Source organism: Augochlora pura, chromosome 4 (genome assembly GCF_028453695.1).
Source record: "Augochlora pura isolate Apur16 chromosome 4, APUR_v2.2.1, whole genome shotgun sequence".
Lineage (NCBI taxonomy): Eukaryota > Metazoa > Arthropoda > Insecta > Hymenoptera > Halictidae > Augochlora > Augochlora pura.
The window spans coordinates 16889475-16913490 of record NC_135775.1 but is presented as its reverse complement, the minus strand read 5'-3'; the positions used below and the strand labels follow the sequence as shown (position 1 = coordinate 16913490).

General features: G+C 39.2%; 3 protein-coding genes across 5 annotated transcripts in view; all 3 read left to right on the top strand.

Annotated features, from left to right (window-relative positions):
* The window catches only part of LOC144469139 (tubulin monoglutamylase TTLL4), a 157995-nt gene extending 140199 nt beyond the window's left edge, over positions 1-17796 (top strand). For 2 of the 3 annotated variants that reach the window (XM_078179084.1, XM_078179085.1), the window contains 2 exons: positions 13600-13656; positions 15296-17796. In XM_078179084.1, the coding sequence (XP_078035210.1) occupies positions 15315-17012 (1698 nt within the window). In that variant the 5' untranslated portion in view covers positions 13600-13656; positions 15296-15314 and the 3' untranslated portion in view covers positions 17013-17796. The remainder of the gene's footprint in view (positions 1-13599; positions 13657-15295) is intronic. The other variant, XM_078179086.1, reaches the window with a different exon arrangement.
* LOC144468640 (enhancer of split mbeta protein) lies at positions 5571-7026 on the top strand. Its single transcript, XM_078178255.1, has one exon. It carries the CDS (start codon positions 5816-5818, stop codon positions 6455-6457), a length of 642 nt encoding a protein of 213 aa, XP_078034381.1. The 5' UTR covers positions 5571-5815; the 3' UTR covers positions 6458-7026.
* Positions 17797-19523: 1727 nt separating the features above from the next.
* Positions 19524-21825, top strand: LOC144468839 (tubulin monoglutamylase TTLL4). The gene has a single exon (XM_078178601.1). It carries the CDS (start codon positions 19548-19550, stop codon positions 21261-21263), a length of 1716 nt encoding a protein of 571 aa, XP_078034727.1. The 5' UTR covers positions 19524-19547; the 3' UTR covers positions 21264-21825.
* Positions 21826-24016: the final 2191 nt, after the last annotated feature.

The following is a 24016-nucleotide window of genomic DNA, read 5'->3' as shown; positions in this document are numbered from 1 at the left end:
AAACAGATTACACATATGGTAGCATAATACATATATAAATGACACATATTTAAACATAATACAGAAATAAGTAACAGATATTTCAATGTAACAGGTTAATAAATAATAAGAAATTATGTAGGACAATAATTACAGAAATCAATAACATATATTACAGTAAATTAATAACATATTGTTCATATTAACAGATATTAACAAGTATTCAATCTGGAAGCTTTTCTGGAAAATTGCAAAAGTTGTCTATATCATTCTAAACTTCTATGAAATTTTTTAAATAAAATATGTTCTGTAACAAAAGGAATGCATCTGTTCTTTTATCATTGGAAAGACCATAAACTCAAGAATACCCAGATGTTGTTCTCAGATACGCTTCTAAAGCATATGATAGCAATTAAATCGACAAGCTTCGACGAGAAAATTTGGCATAATGTAGAGAAAGGTTTAAAGAATAGTTGAGATTCAAAGACATCTTTTAGCAATTTGACAAAAGTTAACGTAAAGATAATCGAAGCTATACATTCAGTATAGCAATTTTCAATGCATATGACAACGAAACGATATATAATAAAGAAAGAAAGTATATACGATAAATAATTAAATCATTTAACAATCAACATAACAAGTGTCTAATACCTTCAACAGAATAGTCCATTTATATTTGTATTTATTGTCGTGAGCTTTTAATTCTAGTATATGACTAAACATTAAAGTTTATTAGCGATTTGCAACTATTTCTCGATGTCTACAAATTTATATAAATCGAATATTATTATAACAATATTATATATACATATACATATATATCGTATACTATACTATAATATTATTATTTATAAGCGCTGGTAAGTAACATCCATGATGGCGCCGAGTGCTAAGGGTTAAAAAAATGGAGATATAACAGGCAAATGCTTGAGGAAGCAGAGACAAGTAACTCTCCGTCTATACCAATATACTTCCTATATGTTGAAGACTATTTTCTTGTTTTTCAATTATTTGCGTATGTATATAACTGTAGATAACGATTACGTTATCAAGAGAAATTAAAAAATATTGAGTTTTCGATCTTTTTCTCTCTGCTCGGATCGCTGTGGGGCGTCGCGTCGCGTCGGGAGTGGTGGGCGACACGCGCTTGCACGTGCTCCGCGTCGGTGGTATTCCAGTGAATCAACAAGTGTCGCGGGTCTAGTCGCGCCGATACGCCCAGCCGACGGCTCAGCCTGGATTCCAATAAACCGGTCAACCCGAGCCGCCCGGACTCTCGGCCGCTCCCCGCCGCGCAAAAACAATTCAAAGAAAACCCGTTCCTTATCGAAAATTCGATGTCGATGCGAGTGCCTAGCGTGCTGACAAGTGCCGATGCCGGCGCTCGCGCGCGTGGCCTGCCTTCGCTGTTGGTCAATGCCTCTCGGGACGCTCCTCTCGTCGTCGTCGTCGTTCGATGATGTCGCATGACACACATCGAAACGCGTTATCCTTTTTTTCGAGGGGGGAAATCCGGTTTACCATCTTCGACGAACCGATGCTTTTTTCATTTCGGCCGATAGTAGCGCACGGAGGGGGATTACGCGCGCGAAGCCTTTTCCCGCGGGTACTTCCATGGGATTATCCGGAAAACTTTACGGCTCCCGCGTACGCCAAACTTCACAATTCTGTTAGTCTTCTACTAGCGTAATTATTTTCGGTATGAATCTCTCGAAAAAGGTCGAAAGAAATTCGATCGCGTCGCTATTGCTGCACTGAGGATTTCTATGAATTCCTAGCAAAAGATTGTAAATATTGTAAAACGATTTAAAGCATTGAGAAATGTCGGTAAGTTATTTTTGATATTTTCAAACCATTATACCATCATCATAGGAACGAATGAACCTATCTTTTTTTCGTTTTGCATAAAAATTCGCAGCTATTGCAATGTACATAACACACGTCAATCTGTGGGTCCACTGTTAATTCTTTGTCGCTCCATTTACTTCCCAGTTATGATGACTAGAAGTTTGTCGATTATAGTGATTTCTTTGAAAAGGAAGGAGATTTGTATTAAAATAGATAATACTAATAAAACAATAAAATTTGTATCGTGTGCATGTATTACCTTGCATACTTAAGTAATGTGGAGGAAAGAAGAGAATTTGATTCCAAGCTAAAAAAACGGAATAACATTCACACCTAACAGTACCATATTAGAAATCTGCATGAAAATAAAGTGCGGCAAATGGTTAACATTAAATAATTAACATGTTTTCATGGAAAATGATTGCATAAATTATATTATTGGAATAACTACTATGACAAAAATTATACGAAATCTAAATAGATTGGATGTTTTCATCTCTGTCAGCCAATGAATGCCAGTCAATTTTTCTGTCGGATAGATTTAGTGTTAACATTTTACCATGAACATTTCTGTTATTATGGGATGATTAACTCTCCTAGCATTTTTATATTTTCATAACATTGGCATTATTTTATTAATTTTATTAACCGCGAAAGATATCTAAGATTTAAATAATTATATAATAATATTGGAGCTTACGGTAGCTCAATGTTGAATTTTAGTTTCTATTTTTACCTTATATATTTGATTAACCTCGAAGGGTATTTAATATTTTAAAAATTGTACAACACTATTGGAACTCACAGTAGTACAATCTACCGTTTCAATTATAGATAAAAAATTATTAGTTACCATGACAACCGAGGACACAGTCTACCGATCGGTCGAAAAGGCCGATTTATAGGCTACCAGTCGATAAAGTGTTAAAGAAATAAATTTTGAAAAAGTTTGAATTACCACACCGAGAAGCTAAGAAGTCCGTTTGCAGATTATTGTCAAGACACAACGAAGATTATGTCGCGGTATGAAACTTGTACCTGTTTGCTCGGTTAATTGCGCGGGGACAAGGATATTCGGAGGATTCGGGAAGTCGCTTGAAAAGTGTAAAAGATGCGCGAGGATTTAACCGAATTTATCGCATACCGTGGAAAATTCGGATCGTCAACGGTCGGATTAAAGTGGGTCCCGACTTCGTCTGGATTAAAACGTGCCCTGCAATTAAAGCTTGGTCAACGCCGGGAGTTTTATGGGCCGACCGGCAACGCCGTGGAAGCGCAATTCGGAGTAGTAAACGTGTCCTGATGGGTTCGAATACGTCTTTAATTGACCGGTGACGAAACCGTTTTTGTGAAAGTTGCAAAACACGAACGGTACTTTTATTCCATCCGAAACGGACCTCGTGTCGCCCGTGACGGTTCATTAAACGCCGCGCGCACGTGTACCGGCTACGATCGTGTGCGAATGTGTTTTTCGGCGGGCGACGATCACGCGCGTTTCGCCTACGACGCGTTAAACGAAATATAATGCAACCGGGCGCGTCGACCGTGTCGGTATAAATGCAGAGCGGCTTCTCTGCTTGTACTTTACTTGGACACCCGTGCGACTCCCACGCGGTGCGTGCGAGCATGCCGCGCGCATTTTCAAGCTGAACACAAGGAATACATTTTTTTTCGCAAGGTTTCCCCCATAAATACGAAACCACCGATGTTTTATTCATCGGCACGGATCTCGAAGCAGCGACGCTCGACATTACGGCTCAAAAACATTTTCAATCGGCGACTTCAATGACAACTGCACCGGAATGCGCGACCGTCGCGTTCTAATATCGGCTGGATGCTTCTAATCCTCCAAAACTGTCTGCCATAGCTTGCAGCTGCTTTCCGATTTTTTTAAATGGCAACGCGGTGCAATTAAATATGACGTGAATGATTATAGACTCAAAGCAACATCATTTTTGAATGATCTTTTACAAAATTCTCAACTGATTTAAATGATCTTCGATTTAAAAAAAATAATAGATGCAGTGCTACCCTCTTAAGTGAGCAATAAATACAAAAAAACTAGGCTGAAATTGCCTATCGCTTTTTTCTACTATTAAATGGTATGCAAAGTAACGCAGATCTCCGATTAATAAAAAGTGAAGAATGATTTGGATTCCGACACAATGTTTAATGAATGTCATTGAGCAGAATGCGTGCGGTACGCGAGCTCGTGACTATCATGTGCTACTCATTCAACCACGATTAGATAACCACTATAACACAAAATGTTACCATTCATTCATGACAAGTATATTAGTCACAAACAGCTAATTGATTAAAAAGAATATGTACAGCTTGATATAGAAGTGTTGCGTACAAAATATGTAAAAAGATCAAATGTTCACAGTTCATATCTGTCGTCTTATCAAAAGGAAAATCGAAAATACGTCGGTATTTATTCCAGTTTGGTTGATAAATTACTTTTGTCATTCATATACTTTGGCATTTTAACAATTTCGAAATGTATATCGGAAAAACAATTTTGGATTTAGTGTTAAAATGGTTCCTTGTGGAAAGTGTTAACTCTATGCAGTCAAGACTACTTCAACTCCAAAATGACTGTTTCTATTTGCTACATACGAAATGGAACATTGATGGTTACAAAAGACATCTATTGTTTGAAAATTTCTCGACATTCGACATTTCTGTCATTTTGAAACGGTCCCTCTTGACATTTGACAATCTAAACGCATTCTCCAAAAAAAAATAGTGCAGCAACTTTTAGCGCCAGCTCGAAGTCGCCCACTCGAGTACAATGCGTTAATAGTTCAACGTCGGCATAAAAAAAATCCCAGCGATCCGTAGTCCCCCAATAAGAAACAGCGCGTGGCTCGCGAGCGCGAACCGGCTCGACTAGTCTGAATGAAAACAATGATCCCGCGAGCATATTTCACCGCGACGTAGTAGCAGCGCGCGAGTGTGGATGTCGGCGGCGACGAGCGTGCCGCGCGACGAAAGAGCAAAAGAGAAACGGCGGGAAAACCGAGAAGAAGGACAAACGGAAGAGTGGAGCGCGTGAGGATCGAAGAGGATCGCGCGGGTCGTCCTCGTGCTGGTCGCGCGACATGGCGTGTGCTCGCCGCTTCTTTTTTCCTCGATGACTCGGTTCGCTCGGGGCTAGAACCACGAGCTGCGGCGCGAGGAAAGAAAGAGGGAGAGAGCGAGAGCGAGAGAGAGAGAGAGAGTGAGGGGAGAGGGACTGTGGAGAGGACGGAAAGGGGAGCAGGGCAGGACAAGGAATAGTAGGAGAAGCAGAAGCAAAAGCAGCAACAGCGGCGGTATCGAGATCCCCATTCTCCACGAGGCAGAGAGCATGCAGGTGTGCACGAAAAGGTCCTCTCCCGCGCTGGCACCACCGAAGGGGCCCCCTGCGCCAGTCGAGTGAACACACACAAACACAGAGAGAGAGAGAGACGCGTGGAGCGTGGAGGGAACCTGTGCCGGGCCCAACAGGCCCCCGATCTGTGGGAACTGTTCGGCCCGCGAGCTTCCCACGATACGCTCCGGCTGCTGGCTGGCTGTGCACGGGCTGCAGGGTTCACTCGTGCGTCGTGCGTCTCCCCCTTTCCGTCCCGCCGCGGCCTACACCCTTCTCTCCGTTCCGTGTAGAGTCCCCGGAGTCATCGCCGGCGTGGTGGGGATACGGTCGAAGGTATAAGTACCGCGTCAGTCCCCTCCAAAGATTCAGAACCGTCGTAAACACGGCAGCGAACGCACTCTCGGCACTCCGAGAAGACGTCCTAGCCTTGCGAACTCACCCACGCCTTAAACACGCACATTTGCTCCGGTCATTCGAGAGAGTTCCGAGCCTCTCGTTACCGTTCCGATCGAGATACTCATCGATACAGTTCGATCTGATTCGCTCGTTTGCGAGCATCGTTGTGTCAAGTGACCAGTTCCGTCGTGTGACCAAGAAGAGAGATTTGTTATCACCGCCTGAACGATGGCGCCGCATACCAGTTACACGCCGGTCGGCGGAATGGAGTACGAGGAGCCAGTGTCCAGGACGTACCAGTACAGAAAGGTGATGAAGCCGATGCTGGAGAGGAAGAGGCGAGCGAGGATCAACCGATGCCTCGACGAGCTGAAAGATCTGATGGTGACGGCGCTCCAAGCTGAAGGCGAGAACGTCGCCAAATTGGAAAAAGCCGACATCCTCGAGCTGACCGTCCGTCATCTTCACACCCTCCGTGCCGCGAGGAGGCTCACCCTCACCCCGGAGAACACCTACGCGGACAGATTCCGGGAAGGATTTACCCAGTGCGCGCAGGAAGTCTCCTCGTTCCTGTCCACTCCCGTCGCCGCCGCGATTCATCCGGCTGCCGGCGCACAGTTGATGAGACACCTCGGCGGCTGTCTCCGACGACTCGAGGGACCCGCCTCGAACTCCGTCGGCAGCACGACGAACGCCGCTTCCACCCCTGTTAACGCTGTCAGCAAACCCTCCGCCGCTGCCAGTCCGGCCACCAACGTCATGGTCAACGTGCCGCAGAACGTTTACACGCCACCGCAGAGTCCTGTCAGCGTGGCCAGCTCCTCCGGCGACTCCTCGGAGTCCTCCAACGCCGTGTGGAGACCCTGGTGATCGAGGACCAGCGAGATTTCATTGCTACCGCTAATACTACTACTACTATTACTACTACTATTATTACTACTACTATCGCCTTTCGAATCTACTGTTCCTTCCTGGTGAAGAAGCTCTCGTCGTCGATGAAGAAACGAGTTGCGAATAGGAGGGAAAACGACGAATCATTTGTCTTCCATACGTTGAATATTGTTGAGCTCCGCGCCGTCGGGGTATATTATCTATTAACCTTTAAAGAGATACGATTTTTGTAAGCTGTATTATTATGGCACCGTCAAATTGTTTTCCTCTCTGTTTCTATATGTATCTCTATATCTCTATTCACTGTATATAGGTGATAAAGCTTTAAGTGATGTCTGTGATAGGGTTCAATTTTGTACCTGAAATAATTATTTTCTCATAATGTAGAACGATTATTATTATATAAATTTTAATTTGTTATGTTTAAGATTCATTTTTAAACACTTTGCGTACGCGACACGATGCTAGGCGTTCCCTCTTTTTTTTATTTTTGTTAAAATCGATTGCACGCCACGCGATACTGGAATAAACAGATTGTTTCAACCATATTTGGCTAATTGTCATTCATCGATCGTACCTTGCACCTCGATCCTTATCTATTGTTTACACTCTTGTCTATTGTTTACGCTCTTTTCAAATTATTTACGCTCTTTTCTATTATTTACACTCTTTTCTATTATTTACATCATTATCTATTGTTTACACTCTTACCTGTTGTTTACGTTCTTATCAATGGTTTATACTCTTACTTATTGTTTACACTCTCACTTACTTTTTACACTCTTATTGTTTACACTTTTACTCATTGTTTCTTACTTATTATTATCACTTCTACTTATCGTCCGCATTCTTACCACATTCTTCCACTATTACCTGTATATAATCACCTTGAAACTTTTAATTGGAAAAGTAACGCAACGTTTGTGATATTTCAAGATTACTCAAAATTAGAGTCCTCATTCTGACTAGATACCAGCGTCTGTCAATGGCACCGTCAAGCAACAGGTGTTCGTAACCTGTTGAATGTAGGTCTGTCACCTAGTGTTCCACTGGCAGCATTAGACTGCGGATCTTCGTGCGAACAAAAAATTGTCTGCAGCAACGGAAATATGCAGGGGAGCATAGCACACGTATACTCTGCTTTTTAATTATTTTAATCAATTGCATATAATAATTTGGGATCTTTAATTCCTTGAAGCGTTCTTATCGTCTCAAATTCGATCGATTCATATCTGTCATAAATACCTAAAATCCGCGTTCTGAATTTGACTAGAACGTTTAGTATGCGAGGCTCTTTTTAATCTCAATTTTGTTAACTGAATTTCATCGATTTTGTAAGAATTTCTTGGGGCGACGTTCTCTAGAATTCGACGGTAACGGTCGTAGTTATTAAACGCTGACGAAGATTTCGATTCATACGTCGACTTAATTTCGGTGGATCATCGTTAAAAAAAAAGAAAACTGTCCTTCGTATTCGCGTATACGACGTCGTTCGTCTTCCGGCAGCGATCGGTTTGTGAGTCCTTGAATAAATCGTTCTGTAACCTCGGGTACAATTGAGAAGGGAGTGGTCGTATTTGCAAAGTATGGGGTTTACCGTGGCAGACATGTCCTTTGAGAATATCTGATGTATACCTTCAGTTGTTCCGATACTTGAATATAATAATCGGCAAATTCATCCAATTTCTCTGGAATTTCCTTTGAAATTCGCGGCGACGCGTCGGCACGGCAGTGAATTTCGACGGCCGTGCAACGTGAAACAATTGAGGATGACTGTTCGGTTGTTGTATGTTGGCGCAACTAGTGCGATCCGGATTAGTCGGTTTACGACAATGGAGAAACGATGCGGCAAGATTGTGGCACGGGATGTCTGCGGTAAGAATAACGTGTTCGATGCTGTGAAAAATATTGTAAAATATCTGGGAAGTTCTTCTTTCGTTTCAGTTTTATTATTTTCAAACGATTCGTTGGATATTCGATCAGGTGATTAATGATTAGACTGCGGATTCTACGCATTTGTGACCAAACTGCAAGACATCAAATATATTGAGAGATGTCGTCGCACTACTTTTAATTTATTGAAACTACTAGAAGAAACGATATATTTTTATTCAACTCCTGTTTCGTATAAACGATGCGGATTATTTTTGTTCTGTATAAAAAACTATAGTCTATTTATGACTATGTTACACTTGCCAATAACTCTCTTATGTATTCGTATAAGTTGCTTTCTAAATATTTTCTACATATTGATTTTCATACAGATTTTATTCTTATAGATTACTTGATAAGAGTAAAATTGCACATGCATTCTATTAACTAAAAATTTCGAGGTGAGATCAATGAAATGAAAGTTGAATTAATCATAGCTGAATACAGAAACGCAATCTATTTTTGGAAAGTGTATAATCCTTGTATATAATATGTAAATCCCTGTATATAATATATTTGATTATTTAAATTTTGTATCAATTTTAATTTCTCAGTATTTTGCTAACTTCAAACAAACATTTTCATTTGTAACAACATGATCTTGACTATTTCAATCATCTATTGCTCTAAACACTGTGACGGTACCCTCTTTAATATATTCAACACTGGTATCTGTCCATTATTTTAGTTTAACAGTCCGTATTATTGCTCTGTAAATCCAAACAGTGCGAAGCTAAATAGTGTGTTGAAATATTAAAAATTTGTTATTTTTAGTTAGCATAAAGTGATATTTAAAACCCGTCGACATATTGCTTCGTGCCCTGGAATATTCGTATAAAACGCAACTTAAATGACTTTCCTACGTACGCACATCTTTGTATTATTAATCTTTGTGTTATTAATCTTTGTATTATTAATAGAAAATCCTCCTTAAATTCAATTTGCTAATATCAGAGCAATATGGGGTAAAGCAGATAGTAAATTCGTGATAACTGTAGCCCCTCCAAATGATATTTGTCCTCAGGGTAATACGTGACCAAGAACAGCGGTTGCAATAAATATTATTATAATAATTATTCTAATTATTTTATTATTATTACTATTATTATTATTATTATAAAAATTCGCTATTTATATGAATTAAACGAATTAATAACCCAAAAATTTACACTTCCGTAATATTCGTTTAATTCATGTAATTCATGTAAATGGTGAATCACTTTTTTTATAATTATGTATATATTCACATTTGATGAGGTATATATAATAATAATAGTAATGGTAGCAACAATCAAATAATTGGAGTAATTATAATAATATCTATAGCAACTACTGTGTATACATCTATTTAGGAAAATATTTATAATATATAAATTCATTTAGGAAAATAGTTTATAATAAGGAATAATCTCAATACAACTAGAATTGTAAAGAATAATTCTAGAATTAACCCATTGTATATTAATAACCCGTTACATTCGTATCTTTTTCGGAAAGAACGGATAGTCGCACGTGACATTATTCCTTGCTACTGTATTTATGTATAAATTGTACATGAATAACATTGTTGAATCAAAACGCAATCCACGAGGAAGTTCCTCTTTCTTTCGCCTTATTTCGCATTTTGCTTCTCAGTGCGATCCGTTGCGTGTGGTCCGTTTACGCCGACGGCACGCAACTTATAAAACGTTCATGTTGTCGGTCAATGTATTATGCATTGAACGGAAAAATGCGGCATGCGACATGCACCACGATAAACGGCTGTTTACTTGCGTCTCGTGTGCGTGAGACGCGACAAAGAGACGGGCGCGTTTAATGAAGACGAGCGTTAAACTATTAACCTCCCGCGGCTCGAGTTTTTTCTAAATGAGTATGAAAAATTAACATATCGTGATTTATCTCCACATGTTAATTAGTCTCCTTCCACTGTGTCATCGAGTCCGACTCGTGACGAAGGCATCGTACATAATCTACTGAATGAGTCCGTCGGATTATTAGTTTTCCTCATTCCGAGAAAGAAGGAACGTTATTGTTTACTAACATGCGCATTGTTTAGAAAACCAAATTGATCGTTGAGATAATTGTTAAGATTATCGTGAAGATAATTTAGAGTCAAGTTAACAGGTTAATGATTTCACGATAATGTTATTATCCTGGCAGATTGTATAGTTTCACGATAAAAAAAAGACAAGCTTAACGATCTTTATTCGTTTAATTGTACTATTTCATTTTCTTCGGGATAAAACAATTTTATTTATAAGTAAGAAATAAATTTTAGTTTAAATAATTCGTTTGGAACTATGCAAATAATGCGTAATTATTTTTGTCCTTCATTTAGACTTCCAAGTAACAAACCATTTTTCATCTCAACAATTTTTTAAATGAATATTTAATTGTAACAGTATTTTATCAACCACTTTACATAACATTTACGAAATATTTACGTATAATACTCCACTATTTTTATCATGAAAAAGATCTCGTTTCAACGTAATATTTCCTTATTTATTTAGAGAAAGTTATATATTTTTGTAGCACAAAATAATATATATTTTTCACCAGATAAATACCATTTAATGTTATTAAAAGATAACTTAGACAAGAACCGTCTTCGACAGTATTCTGCGACACACAAGCGTGATCGCGGAACGAATGTAGAGCAGCGAGTCATTTTTCAAAAACCGAACGATCGCAGATTCAATTAATCCGGATGAATAATGATCGCCCCGCGTCCAGATTGACAATTTTATTTAAATGACGCCAGATGTTTTCCTCGGCACCGGATAAAGAGCGCGGTCAACTGTTTTTAATCGTGTCGAATTTACAAGCGATCGCCGATGCCTTGATTCATTGGCCATTAAACGGCCGGGCTATTCAGTTAAAAAGTCGTCACACTTTTTTCTGAAATTTCCCCGGGAATATCCAGCGGAACGTTTCTCCAGTTTTATGTAAGAAGCATGTCGATGCGTGGCACAGAAGTCGCCGCGGCGAGCGGCCCGCTCTTTTATTACGGGGCCCGCTTTTGATCGATCGATAATGAGAATCGGCGTGAGTATCGCACGCATATATCGACCGCACTGAAAACCATTAAAGCGCAGGAGATATTTTAATTGACCGGTTTACGCGTTATCCGTCTCAATGCCGGGGCTTCCTTATAACTTGAAATCGAGCCCGTCCAGATACGCGCTTCGCCTCCGATTATTCTCATCGGAAATCGCTCCATCATAAATCCTCCGTCGACGATATTTTCAGAGTTCGAAGTACTATTTCCTGCGTCTTTAATTAGCTTCCTGATTTGTTAAACTCGCGATGAGAACGAGCGCGTTCCGTTAACAATTGTGCTCGAAATATTTGCAGCGACGATACGGTGACTATATTAACCCTCTGTCATAACATTTTCATTTATATCAGCATTTTTTCGATGGAACAGTTTCTTGGAAGAACAAGAAACTTTATTACGTATTTACTACGACTTTAATGTTTAAATATTGGTGACAAAAAATTGAATGTCTAATATACCTAAACATGCCTAGGTGCTTATTATTAATAATTTAATAATTGTAATTCAAAGAATAATAAATCGTAGCATCGGACAAAAGTTTGTTGCAGTTTGTCGCGGATGAAATGAATGTTAAATGTGATTCAGTGATAAGTAGACTCTATGTATTTAGGGTGAAAATGACAAGAAAAATATCATAATACTGTTATCTTATTTTCAGTTTATTAAAATGATTAAATATGGAGATACATTTTTATTCGTTTCAGCTTTCTACAATTTAATTAATTTATTTTGCATAGAGATTCTGCAGCCTGGTGGTAAATAATAATGTAGGGGTTGAGTCGTGTAACTCAATACAATTCATTGTTTTGATACTTTCCTTTTTACCCGTTGCAATTATGCACAATGAAAACAAATTTTCGATCGCATAGAATATTATATATATCTACTCAACAATATTTAAATTAAAATAGCAATTATGTTGCAGCGACATCTTTTATATAAATTGTAACTGAACTGCTGATTTACCTATTTATTTTATTAAAATAACTAAGTTAAATACAAAGGTAATTGATAAGCATTTGTTAACGAACATTTTATCTTTTATGTACTATTTAATTGATTGTATTAAGTGTGTTTGAACACTTTTATTCTAAGAAAGTAACACCACCACCTAAGTTATTATTATATTGATTGTTTTATTATAAATACGGTTATAACACTTATGGTTAAATAAATGGATAGTCTTTAAGATTTATCAGATGCAATGTTAAAACACATGTTCCTTTTTTCGAATTAACGTACTACATGGAACGAAATTTTCAATGTTAGTCTGGAATTTTTGAAACTAAAAAGAAAGCCCTTTATAAAAATAAATGATCAATTTTAATTAACCTATTTGGCCAAGTAGATTTTTGAACACAGTCCTAATCGATATATTAGGAAAATTGTGTTAGTGACACGAAGTTAGTTGAAACATCTCCCTTCTAGAGGCAGCAATTTTCAATATCGATTTGACAGACTCAAATTTAACGAAATAATTAGGTTAACGACATAACTAGGTTAAATACAAAACCGTGAAAAGATTCGAAAAATTCAAGAATCTCTTTCTAACGCGTGCAACTCGTTATTAAGATATTTTTTTTATCGTACTTAACTTTCTTATAATTAGTATGGATAATTTTTTATTTTGCATAAAAATCCGTGGCCCAATTAAAACGCTTAAACGCCCGGCTGCAAAATCATTTGCGAGAGGAATTAAAAAGACTTAATTTATATCGACGCGTACAGCTCGATAAAGGACTAATTGAATTTTGCAGAATGCTATAAAAACAGTGATAAAGTCGTGAGAATGATAATATTTGCTCCGATTATGATGGCACGAAGAAGTTGAGCAGAATTTCACCTGCAATTCCAAAAACGTCCTCTGTTAACTGCAAATCGAAAAATTCCATTAATCCGAGGAAAAATCGCTACCCGATCGCCTGCAATAAACAACGGCACGATCTCGTCGCGCGTACTCGCGTACAGTTACGAAAAATTATTCAAAATCATCGTTTTTAATTGCAACGCTTAATTGTCTGATGAATGGGCCCATTTGCATTAATCGAGTTTTTGTTTCCAAATAGAGAGCGGCGCGTTCGATCGATTGAATAATACAGGATGACGTTCTGTTTTTTTTTTGTTGCAGATATTTATAATTCCGTCCATAGAATGCTGACAGCTGCTGTTTATATAATTTGAATAGGTACGTATGGAAAGATTTCGCGGGGGGAAAAATTGGCCGTGCACCGGCCGGCGAAGCGGTGCGTGAAAGCCTTGGAAATATTAAAATGTTATAAACGATTTGGCCGGGCGCGATCCACGGGAGAGATAAACTTTCTCGTCTGAATATAGCTTATTAATCGGCAGCGTTAAAACGCGGCCGACGACGACGACGACGACGACGGCGGCGACGGCGACGCGTCGGTGACCGTTCTTACAAGCTGCCATCGGTTCAAAGGAAATTGTAACGACGTCTGTCTACATGCCTGAAAGTGGACCATTTATTACGACCCGCATACGACTTTGTACGTCTTATAATAGCGATAAAAACAAACGAGATTTTTCGTAGGCAACTGCGCGCCGTCCGCGTTCTCTTATTAAAATCGCGTGCAACACAGTTCTGTTCAGGCAAATTATACGGCACACCATAATGCCTCGGATTGTTCGCTTTTCGTACCGGGGGAATTCCTTTACGCTTCTAGAAAACTTGATCCGCCAGTAGAGACATGGGATCGAGTTCGATCTGCCACGAATACGAGTCAATTTCGATGAACAGTTTCGTTCAACAGTTCTCGTAATAATCAATTACGGGACTGCGTTTATTTTTAGACTTTACACAATTTTTGTTACAACGGAGATCGAGTAGTTTATTCGATCATTTCGTATGAAAGGGTCTTTATAATTTCAGCGACTTTAAAATACAGAATGTGAAGTTGGTCGTCTTGATCCCTTCCGTAGGTTTAGTGTCGATTAAATATTTCTGCCAGGGGTAGTAGATTGTAATCTTGAATTTAGAAACTGAGTTGATCGTAAAAGAAGTGACCGACGACGCGGTAGGTTTAATGTTAAGAAGAGTACGTTAACCCTTCTACGGTGTTCGTGACAAATTAAACTAATGGTGTTCGGGTTAAAAACTGCGCTGTAATAGGACGTTTTTAAGGTTATTATATGTAAGAATATAACTCGTCATGTAAATGTACGGGTGAAAGTAAAAATCTGTTAATTGAGTAATCGATGAAAACGATATTACAGGTTTTGCTCTCGAAACGAACTGTTTACGCATCTTACCCACCTTTTTGCGAATTAGATTCGCTAATTTGTCACTTTTTGTAATAAAATACATATGAAATTTAAAAGCCAAATGACATTTTGTAAATAAAATGATAATTAATTGCTTCTAATCAAATTTGTACTATCGTTACGTGAAATGGTTAATTCGATTTGCAGAAGGGTTCTCGTTTAGGTTTCGAAAGGGTGAAGTTTTGAGTTTGAAAAAGGGTGAATATGATCCACGAAATATTACTTCTGAGTGCAAAATCTGTATAATCTTGACACTCGGTTTCGGTCGCATAGTCCCTGGAACACCATGGAAGGGTTATGTAATTCTGAATCACGTCTGAGAAGATCGTGACATTCGTGTTTGAGGATTAACGATAATCCGAAAGTCCAGCAGAAGTTGTCGCCTGTCGTACGATTATCGATATCTTGTGGCTGCGGAGCCGTAAGTGACGTTTATAGGTTGAACGGGGGTTGACAAAAGTGAGGAAGCCACCGTAAATAAACGTCGCGTCGGACCCGCTCGTTGCACAGATACAATAAGAGTGACATGCATGTTACGGTAGATGTTACAGATTGATCGGAATGGACGTAATCGCCTACAACCACCACGAGATCGCGAGCATCGGTAATAGCATCGACGGAGGTGACGTCGATGCCCAGTACGAGGACGAAGTGGAGGACATACTGCCATACATCGAGATCGACCGAGCTCACCTAACGATCGACCAGCTGACCGCTGCCAACTGCGACAAGAACCCGTTCAGGAGGAGCCTATTCCCGCACGTGCCGCCGTTCATCCAATTCCAGTCGTTCGACTATAAGGGACCAACAGCGCCGTACGAAGTAACGAGACACCTGAGGTGGCGTCTGAGCACGATCACACCATTAATCGTACGTCGTACCTTGGTGAACTCAGGTTTTCGACTGACCAAGAAGTCGCAGAAATGGTGCGGCACGTGGGGCAAGCACATGAAGTCGGTCTGCTTCAAGACGCTGAAGGAATCGCAGAAGATCAACCACTTCCCGGGCACGTTCCAGATCGGCCGTAAGGACCGTCTGTGGCGGAACCTCAGCTGGATGATGATGAAGCACGGGATCAGAGAGTTCGGTTTCGTTCCAAGGACCTTCGTACTACCTCAGGACCTCAACTGCTTCCGGCAAGTCTGGAAGAAGCTCGGGAGCCAGAAAGAGAAGTGGATCGTGAAGCCGCCGGCCTCCGCCAGAGGCACCGGGATCAAGGTGGTGCACCGCTGGTCCCAGATACCAAAGAAACGGGCTGTGGTCGTGCAACAGTATTTGTCCAGACCAAAACTGATCAGCGGCGCGAAGTTCGATCTGCGCCTCTACGTTCTCGTGACCAGCTTCAATCCGTTGAGGATATACCTCTATCCGGACGGCCTGGTGCGATTCGCCTCGGTCAAGTATAACGACGACATAAACTACCTCAGCGACCGCTTTATGCACTTGACCAATTACAGTATCAATAAGACCAGCGCTACCTATACCAGCAACGACTGCGTCGACTCCTGTTCCGGACACAAGTGGACGCTCAGGACGCTATGGTCTTATCTCGAGAAGGAGCACGTGAACGTCTCGAAGCTGTGGGAATCGATGAAAGACATCGTGGTCAAGACGATGATATCCGTCGAGTCGCCCATCACCACTCTAACCAGGACCAACACAACCTCCAGATACTGTTGCTACGAGCTGTTCGGATTCGATATACTCCTCGACGAAAACCTGACGCCTTGGCTCCTGGAAGTGAACATCTCGCCATCCCTGCAATCGTCGTCGCCGCTGGATATGGCTGTCAAGGGGCCGCTGATCAAGAACGTGTTCAACATTGTCGGTTATCATCTGCCGAACAACCTGTCGCCGGAGGACGTCGAGAAGATCGCGCAGAAATACCAGTTCGACGTTGTGTGCCAGGACTTTCGGCTGCACAGGCCCACCATCAGTTTTCAGGAGAGAACCAAGCAATCGATGTACGCGAACTTGAGGAACAGGGACGACTACGTCGACGATATCATAGACATTCTCACGCCGGACGATGTCAGGCATCTGATCGCTTACGAGGACGAGCTAACGCAGATAGACAAGTTCGAGAAAATATTCCCGACCGTCGACAGCCACGAGTACCTGCAGTATTTTGATGTTCCGAGGTATTACAATATGCTGTTCGACGCGTGGGAGTCCAAGTACGGCGATAACCGCGAGAAAGGGATAACGAGATTACAGAAACTTTGCGAAACGAAGTATCATTTGGCGCAACAAGTGTGATCGTCACTTTGAATTAGGGGCATCGATTCCTGCCGTTGACGTCTTCCACGTTCACCGGCTGAAAAACTGTAAATCCTTTTTCTTTCTTTTTTTTTTTTATATAAGCTATACAACGTCTTGTTATAATGCGAGTTACTATAATAGTACCGACGTACCATGTTACGATACGACCGCATCATGTGCCTTTTTCCACGGTTGTGCAAATTTATTTTGATGTATTAAAAACTCTATACTAATAAATCATTTTACAATGAAACGATGCGTCGACAGATTTTTTGTTTTTTTTTTTTTTTTTTTTTTTTTTTTTCGTTGGACCCTCGGGTCGTCGTAGACAAAGACATTTCATTCTACGCAAGACTATGTATAAACGGCGCATAGAGCATACACCAGGTTTGTATGATTTTTATTTTTTTTTTTTTGATAAAAATTTAGTAGATAGGAGAACATTTCTTTCCGAATTAAATCTTGGATACCGTCGAATCTGAATTAGGTATAATGAAATTGCCATATATAAGTATCGTTCTCGCAAAGAGCAATAACTTTTACTGTTACTGTTAAGTAATACTTAGAAATTACAGAAACTACAATTATTATATTAAGGTTTAAGGAGCTTTCACGTAAATAATGTTAATTATACGGACACAATTACTTGCATTCCACGTTGAACGAAATTTTTTTTTGTTTTTCGAAATTGTGATACATAAATGTATACTCGTGTATTTTTAAATAATCACGATACACGGCGATTATTTGTTGATTCAATAAATTTTCACAAATGTGCTTATACTTATCTCTTACTGTTTTTTCTTTTTGCGATCTGCACCGACTTCTAAAATGTTACATTTACAGAAAGTAACTGATAACAAAAGAAAATTAAAGATTAATTAATAAACGTTTCTTAACCAACATGTTATCTTTCATGTACTGTTTAACTCGGTCTCTCAACTTGGAGAACTTTGATTCAAAGGGACTGCACCACCATCTAGGTTTATAAATATACATAAATTTAACAATACTTTAAAACTTTAATATTCGAAGGAACAATTGGAATAAAATAATAAAAAATTATTAAATCTACTATAACGGACACTGATCTTTCTCAAATTAACGTTCAATTTTTTAAGAATTTAAGAATATCTGATTTTCCAGCTGGAAAAATTCAACATTCAAATATTATAAGAATTTAACATTGATAACTTATGAAAATTCTATGAGTATACTCATTGAAAAATCGTATGCTACTTTACAGATTTTTTTATAGGAATTAAGGTTACAACAGTTATAGTTAATATAGTTAAATAAATATTCAATAGCTGCAATGTCAATAAACATATTCCTTAAACTTCGAATTAACGTGTTGCATAGAACCAAATTTTTAAGAAATTAAACTGTAATTATTGGGATTAAAAAGAAACACTCTCATTAAAGGAAATGTTTAGTTGCAGTTCAGGTATTTGACAAAGTAGATTTTTGAACATAGTCTAAGACATCTCCCTTTCAGAAACAATAATTTTCAATATAGGGTCGACGTACTCGAATTCGAAAACTCCTTTTAAGGTATGAATGTTTATCGAATTCGACCAGGTGTTGTACGCTCTTAAAGATTTTTCCTAAAGAACCATATGTCATGAATGCATAAAGATCCTTCGTTAATTTGTATGGCTAATCTACAATTTTTAAAAATACGTTCACAGCTTCAAGAGTATAAATTAAATTAGAAGACTCGCACGAGACTCTGTTTTATATTAACCTACAAGGCGTTATATTTAACCTTTGTGCTGCAGTTGCCGTGTCAAATTGACCCAATCTGTTTGAATCGTTACCTAGAGTTTCTCAACTTTCGGTATTTAAATGTATTAAATTGTTATTAGATTATAACAGGCAAAAGAATTAATAGATCTGCTAAAACGTCTTCAAAAATATGTATTAAAATGGTGTGAATTTGGAAGACAAACATGCGAATTGATAAAAATTAGACTTCCTTGTGATTATTAGTTTCTGACAGTATACGGAATGTCCCAGAAATGTTTAACAATCCGGAAATGGGGGATACCTGAGATCATTTCAAACAAATTCTTTGCCCCACGAATTTGATAGCACCAGAAATCACACAGAAATATCACACTATCTGTAACGATTTCGATAAGACGAAATCGTATGTCAATGTACTTAAGTCTTGTTAATTTCTTTACCGTTTCAAATTGCATCGATCCATTGTTCTCTAAATGCATAAAATCTAGACATAAACATCGTCAATGACATATTCGCACAAGCGGCCCGTCGTCCGAGAGTTAAAACACCGGATTAAAAAAGCTATATTAATTGATAATTGTAACATCGAAAGTAAACTGAACAACTTCCGAGTACACGCCTCAAGATGAACCGCACATGTCAACCAACTTTCAAACCTCCAACCTGTCAACAGTTAACCTACCACTATTTTTCGGCCAAACCCTTCAAATTCCCCGTTAACCCATTACAAATCAACCACCGATCAAGCCGGCACCGCAAGCACCCAATAAACAACCAACGAACATGATAATTCAGTCTCGCGAAAATGGAACGTGTACTACTTTCGGTAAACTCACGACGAACGATTCCCTCGAGGACGACGAAATCTACGCGTACACCGAGATCACGGAACAATTGATAGCAACTCTGCCGAAGCTGTGGGTGGCACCCCGTCGAACATCGTCGAGAACTTCGAACAGGAACCAACCAAAAAAGCTACCGATGCGGAGGAGCCTGTTCGCTCACGTGCCGCCGTTCATTATCTTTCGCGACAACGCGAGCACCGACCAGTTACCGCCGTTGATTACGAGACACTTGCTCTGGTGGCAAGCAAATCGTCATTTCCCGCAGGTGATATCCTCGACGATCGCGAAGTCGGGTTTCCGGACGACGACGAAGCGCGCGTCGAACTGGTGCGGGACCTGGTGCAGCAACCAGGTGCTGTCTTCCCAGCTGCAGCGCACGCAGTTGTTCTCCAAAGTGAACCTATTCCCGAGCAGCGTGCAGTTCGGCAACAAGATACTGCTCTGGAAGAATTTCCAGAGGATGAGGAAGAAGCACGGGAACGAGGGTTTCAACTTCATGCCGTTGACGTTCGTCCTGCCCGACGAGAAAACCGGCTTCCAGAGATACGCGAGGAAGCACGCCGGCATATGGATCCTGAAGCCGCCGTGCTCCTGCGCGGGAACCGGCATCAAGCTGGTGTCTCGTGTGCAGGACGTGCCGAATGATCGGTTGCTGGTCGCGCAGCGCTACATCACCGAGCCACGGCTGATCGACGGCATCAAGTTCGACATAAGGGTGTATGTTCTGCTGACCAGCGTCGATCCTCTCAGAATCTACGTCTACAACGACGGCTTGGTTAGGCTCGCGACCGTCAAATACGTGAACCACGCGAGCACCTTGTCCAACAAGTTCATGCACCTGACGAACACCAGCGTGAACAAGTACAGCCCGAATTTCGTGGCCAACGACGACCCGACAGAATGCAAGGGTAACATGTGGTCTTTGAGTTGCCTCTGGAATTATCTGTCGACCGTGGAGGATGCGAATCCGATCGATATCTGGACGAAGATCAAGGACATCGCCGTAAAGACTGTCATCTCTACCGAACCGTTCCTGGTGAACGCCTGGAAGAAGAACTCGACGTCCACGTACAACTATTATCAGCTGTTCGGGTTCGACGTCCTTCTGGACCAGAAATATCATCCGTGGCTTCTCGAAGTCAACACTTTCCCGTCCATGAAGCCCGACACGCCGTTGTGCAGAATCGTCAAGTGCCAGTTGACTAAGGATTACCTGAACCTGGTCGGATTCCACGTGCCGAACGTGCTGACCGGCAAGGAGCTCAAGATCTTGCGGACCAGCTACAAGGAGGAGACCGTCTGCTACAACCAGCAGCTGTATTCCAGCACGTTGACGTGGACGGACAGAAAGAAACAGTACGCTTTCGCGAAGACGAGCAAAAGAAAAGAGTACTTGAAGTCGATCCTAAAGCAGCTCACGCCCGGCGACGTCAGAGTGCTGATAAGACACGAGGACGAAATCGCGCGGACCGGTCGCTTCGAGACCATCTTCCCCACGTGCCATACGCACACGTATCTCGAGTTCTTCGACGAGGTCAGGTATTATAATATGCTACTGGACGCTTGGGAGCATAAGCACGGCGCCGATCGATCCAAAGGCATCGAAAGGCTCAGGCAACTTTGCAGGAAAAAGTATCACTTGACAATCACTTGACGGTGATCTGTCAAGAAGTTAGACGGTGATATTGGAATCGGACAGGTAAACTTAACGTAAGCGGGTTTCATGACTAGACTGCGAGTTTTATGAGTTCATAGCACAATTGAATAGTCGCTATTGAAAATAATAAAAACATTGAATGAATTGAAAAGCATCAATGTATAATTAAAATTATTAAATTTTTGATTAATATTGTAATCAAGAAGACCGCATTCTATGTTTATCTTCTGTTTCTTGTAATTGATACACACAATTCTTATTTTGCATAAAAATCTGCAGTCTAGTTGTGATTAGATTCAGTCGAGTTCTAATTTGATTAATAATCGGGCGGCGGTGCTCGGGTTCTTTTGGACCCGGACTGTAAATGTTATTTGACTATCTAGTTTCCGACTAACAATTTCGCTTTCGCATGTTTGGCTAAGGTCTACAGAGTAACTAACGTGTCTGAAAGGAGTATCTTAAAAATAACGTAAAAATATAAGTGAAATAATAAAATGAAATTACAAAATAAAATCATAATATAAAATTGTGAAAATAAAGTCATAAAATAAAATTACAAAATAAAATTATAAAATAAAATTACAAAATAAAATTATAAAATAAAATTACAATATAAAATTATAAAATAAAATTATAAAATAAAATTATAAAATAAAAATAAATAAAAGCATCATATCGCATGAAGTGTTAGATTCTTTACCTGCGTAAATTGATTGTTTAAATTATATCTTCAAAAGCTAGATTTCGTTTACTTTTCGGTAACATATATCAATTGTTTAAAAAAAAAGCTTTTCTCCTTTTCCTTGAGTAATCCAACATTTAATATTACAATGATATTGCTCTATCATTAGTTTACCGAGAATATCGAGAGAAATAACATCAGTTGCATATGACTTGTGTGGAAGCATCATTTATCGCGAGTTCTAACCAAAGCCGTAAACTATTTTTTGAAATGTCCAAATATTAGAATTCAAATAGGTAAGATAAACTTTGTACATAGTATTTGCTTGACCTAGTTTTACACTTCCGTTTATTAATAATACACACATGTATGTATGCAATATATACACATGTATGTAATTATACGAAACACGGTGGAAATTGTTATTATCATAAACTACGAATCTTTATGCTAAAGAAATGTTGCATCCATTAATTGCAAGATGCAAGAACTTGTTACTTATATTACTGACTTTAATGAATTGACAGTGATACAATGATATTTTTAAATTACTTAAATGATTTTGCTACTTCTCATTTGATTCATTCATTGCTGTCACAAAAACAAATCCGCACCATAATTACGGAAGACCAATACTGAATTATCATCATCGTTATTATAATTATTATTAACGAGTAACGTTTGCTTTGCATTTGACCAATTACGTATCTTGAGTGTACTTACGGAAAATACAAGACAGAATGATTGTTTTTACAATAATTTTACTTTGCAATAACTTTTCTTGTATAATCGTTATAGATAATAATTAATTAGTTGCAAAGCGAGAAAACACGAGCTGAAGTTTACTTACAGAAAGAGTACACGATTTAGATTGTAACACACAATGCTATGACATTAGATAGATATCAGTTGATTGGTAAAAAATATTTTTAATCTTGACATAAAATAGATATCAACAGATCAATAAAAAATACTACACAGTGTTAACAACAAATTATGCTGAAAGTGAACTTTTATTAACGCTTTGCAGCTCGTTCGCGCCGCTGCGAAAATATTCATAGCGTCGCAACAGCTGCACTACTTCTCTAATTTAGATTAGAGAAAAGCGAACGATAAAAAAGAAAGCGAAGAAAAGTGAATTAGCAAATATTTCTAATTTTCTCTTCGGGTAATGCTTGCGAGGATTTAACCAATACATATTTGAATGCCTCAGTATAAGTATTTGACTCTTAATTCCTGGATCGATGGAAGTTCTGATACCTTGTAATGTGATCTTTGTCAAAGCATTTCAATTCGACTAACAATAAAACGAATTATAAAGAACAAGGTATAAATGTTCTTGATACGTGTTCATATTATGTAGATGAATCGCCCAAACTTTGGCATAAATAATTCGTTCTAAATACGTATTTTAACGAAATAGCAGTGTAGTCGGCGGAAATTGAATCATCGACACTGCGATTATGATCATAATGTCGACTATTCCTAGCGACGAAAGTGCTACAATACCTATATTCACGTTGCGATATTAATATTCTACTTTTACTAGCTTCTAAACCTGAAAAATATCAAAAATAGATTATATTGAACCGATCTGTGCACGTGTAACAAACGCTTTCGTACGTGCATTCCTATTTATTAATATTGTCGTAGTTAATATGGAAATTTGTAAAACAAATGCGACGTTTAAGTGCTACCGTATTACTAGTTTTTTTTAACAGGTAACTATACGTTCAGGTGACACTAAAACTCTAGCCATTTGCTGACACGGCGATGTGACTGGTCATTTTCAAGACAAAACTATCATGATTTCTTGCACGATGGCAGTGAATGTTGCAGTTCATCGCGAAACAAATATCTGCCTTAACAATAATATGCATCTCTGCCATGAGTCCTTTCCGATTATGGCAAAGTTAATGATAGCTACTGAACTGCGTATCTTTTTGCTAATTCTCAGTTCGTTTATTTGAAATAAAAATGTTTTGCTTCTGTTGCAGGTAATATCTTTTCTTTTTTAATCATTTGCGGTAGTATGAAACAGCACAGTAATTGTCGTAAATTATTTAAT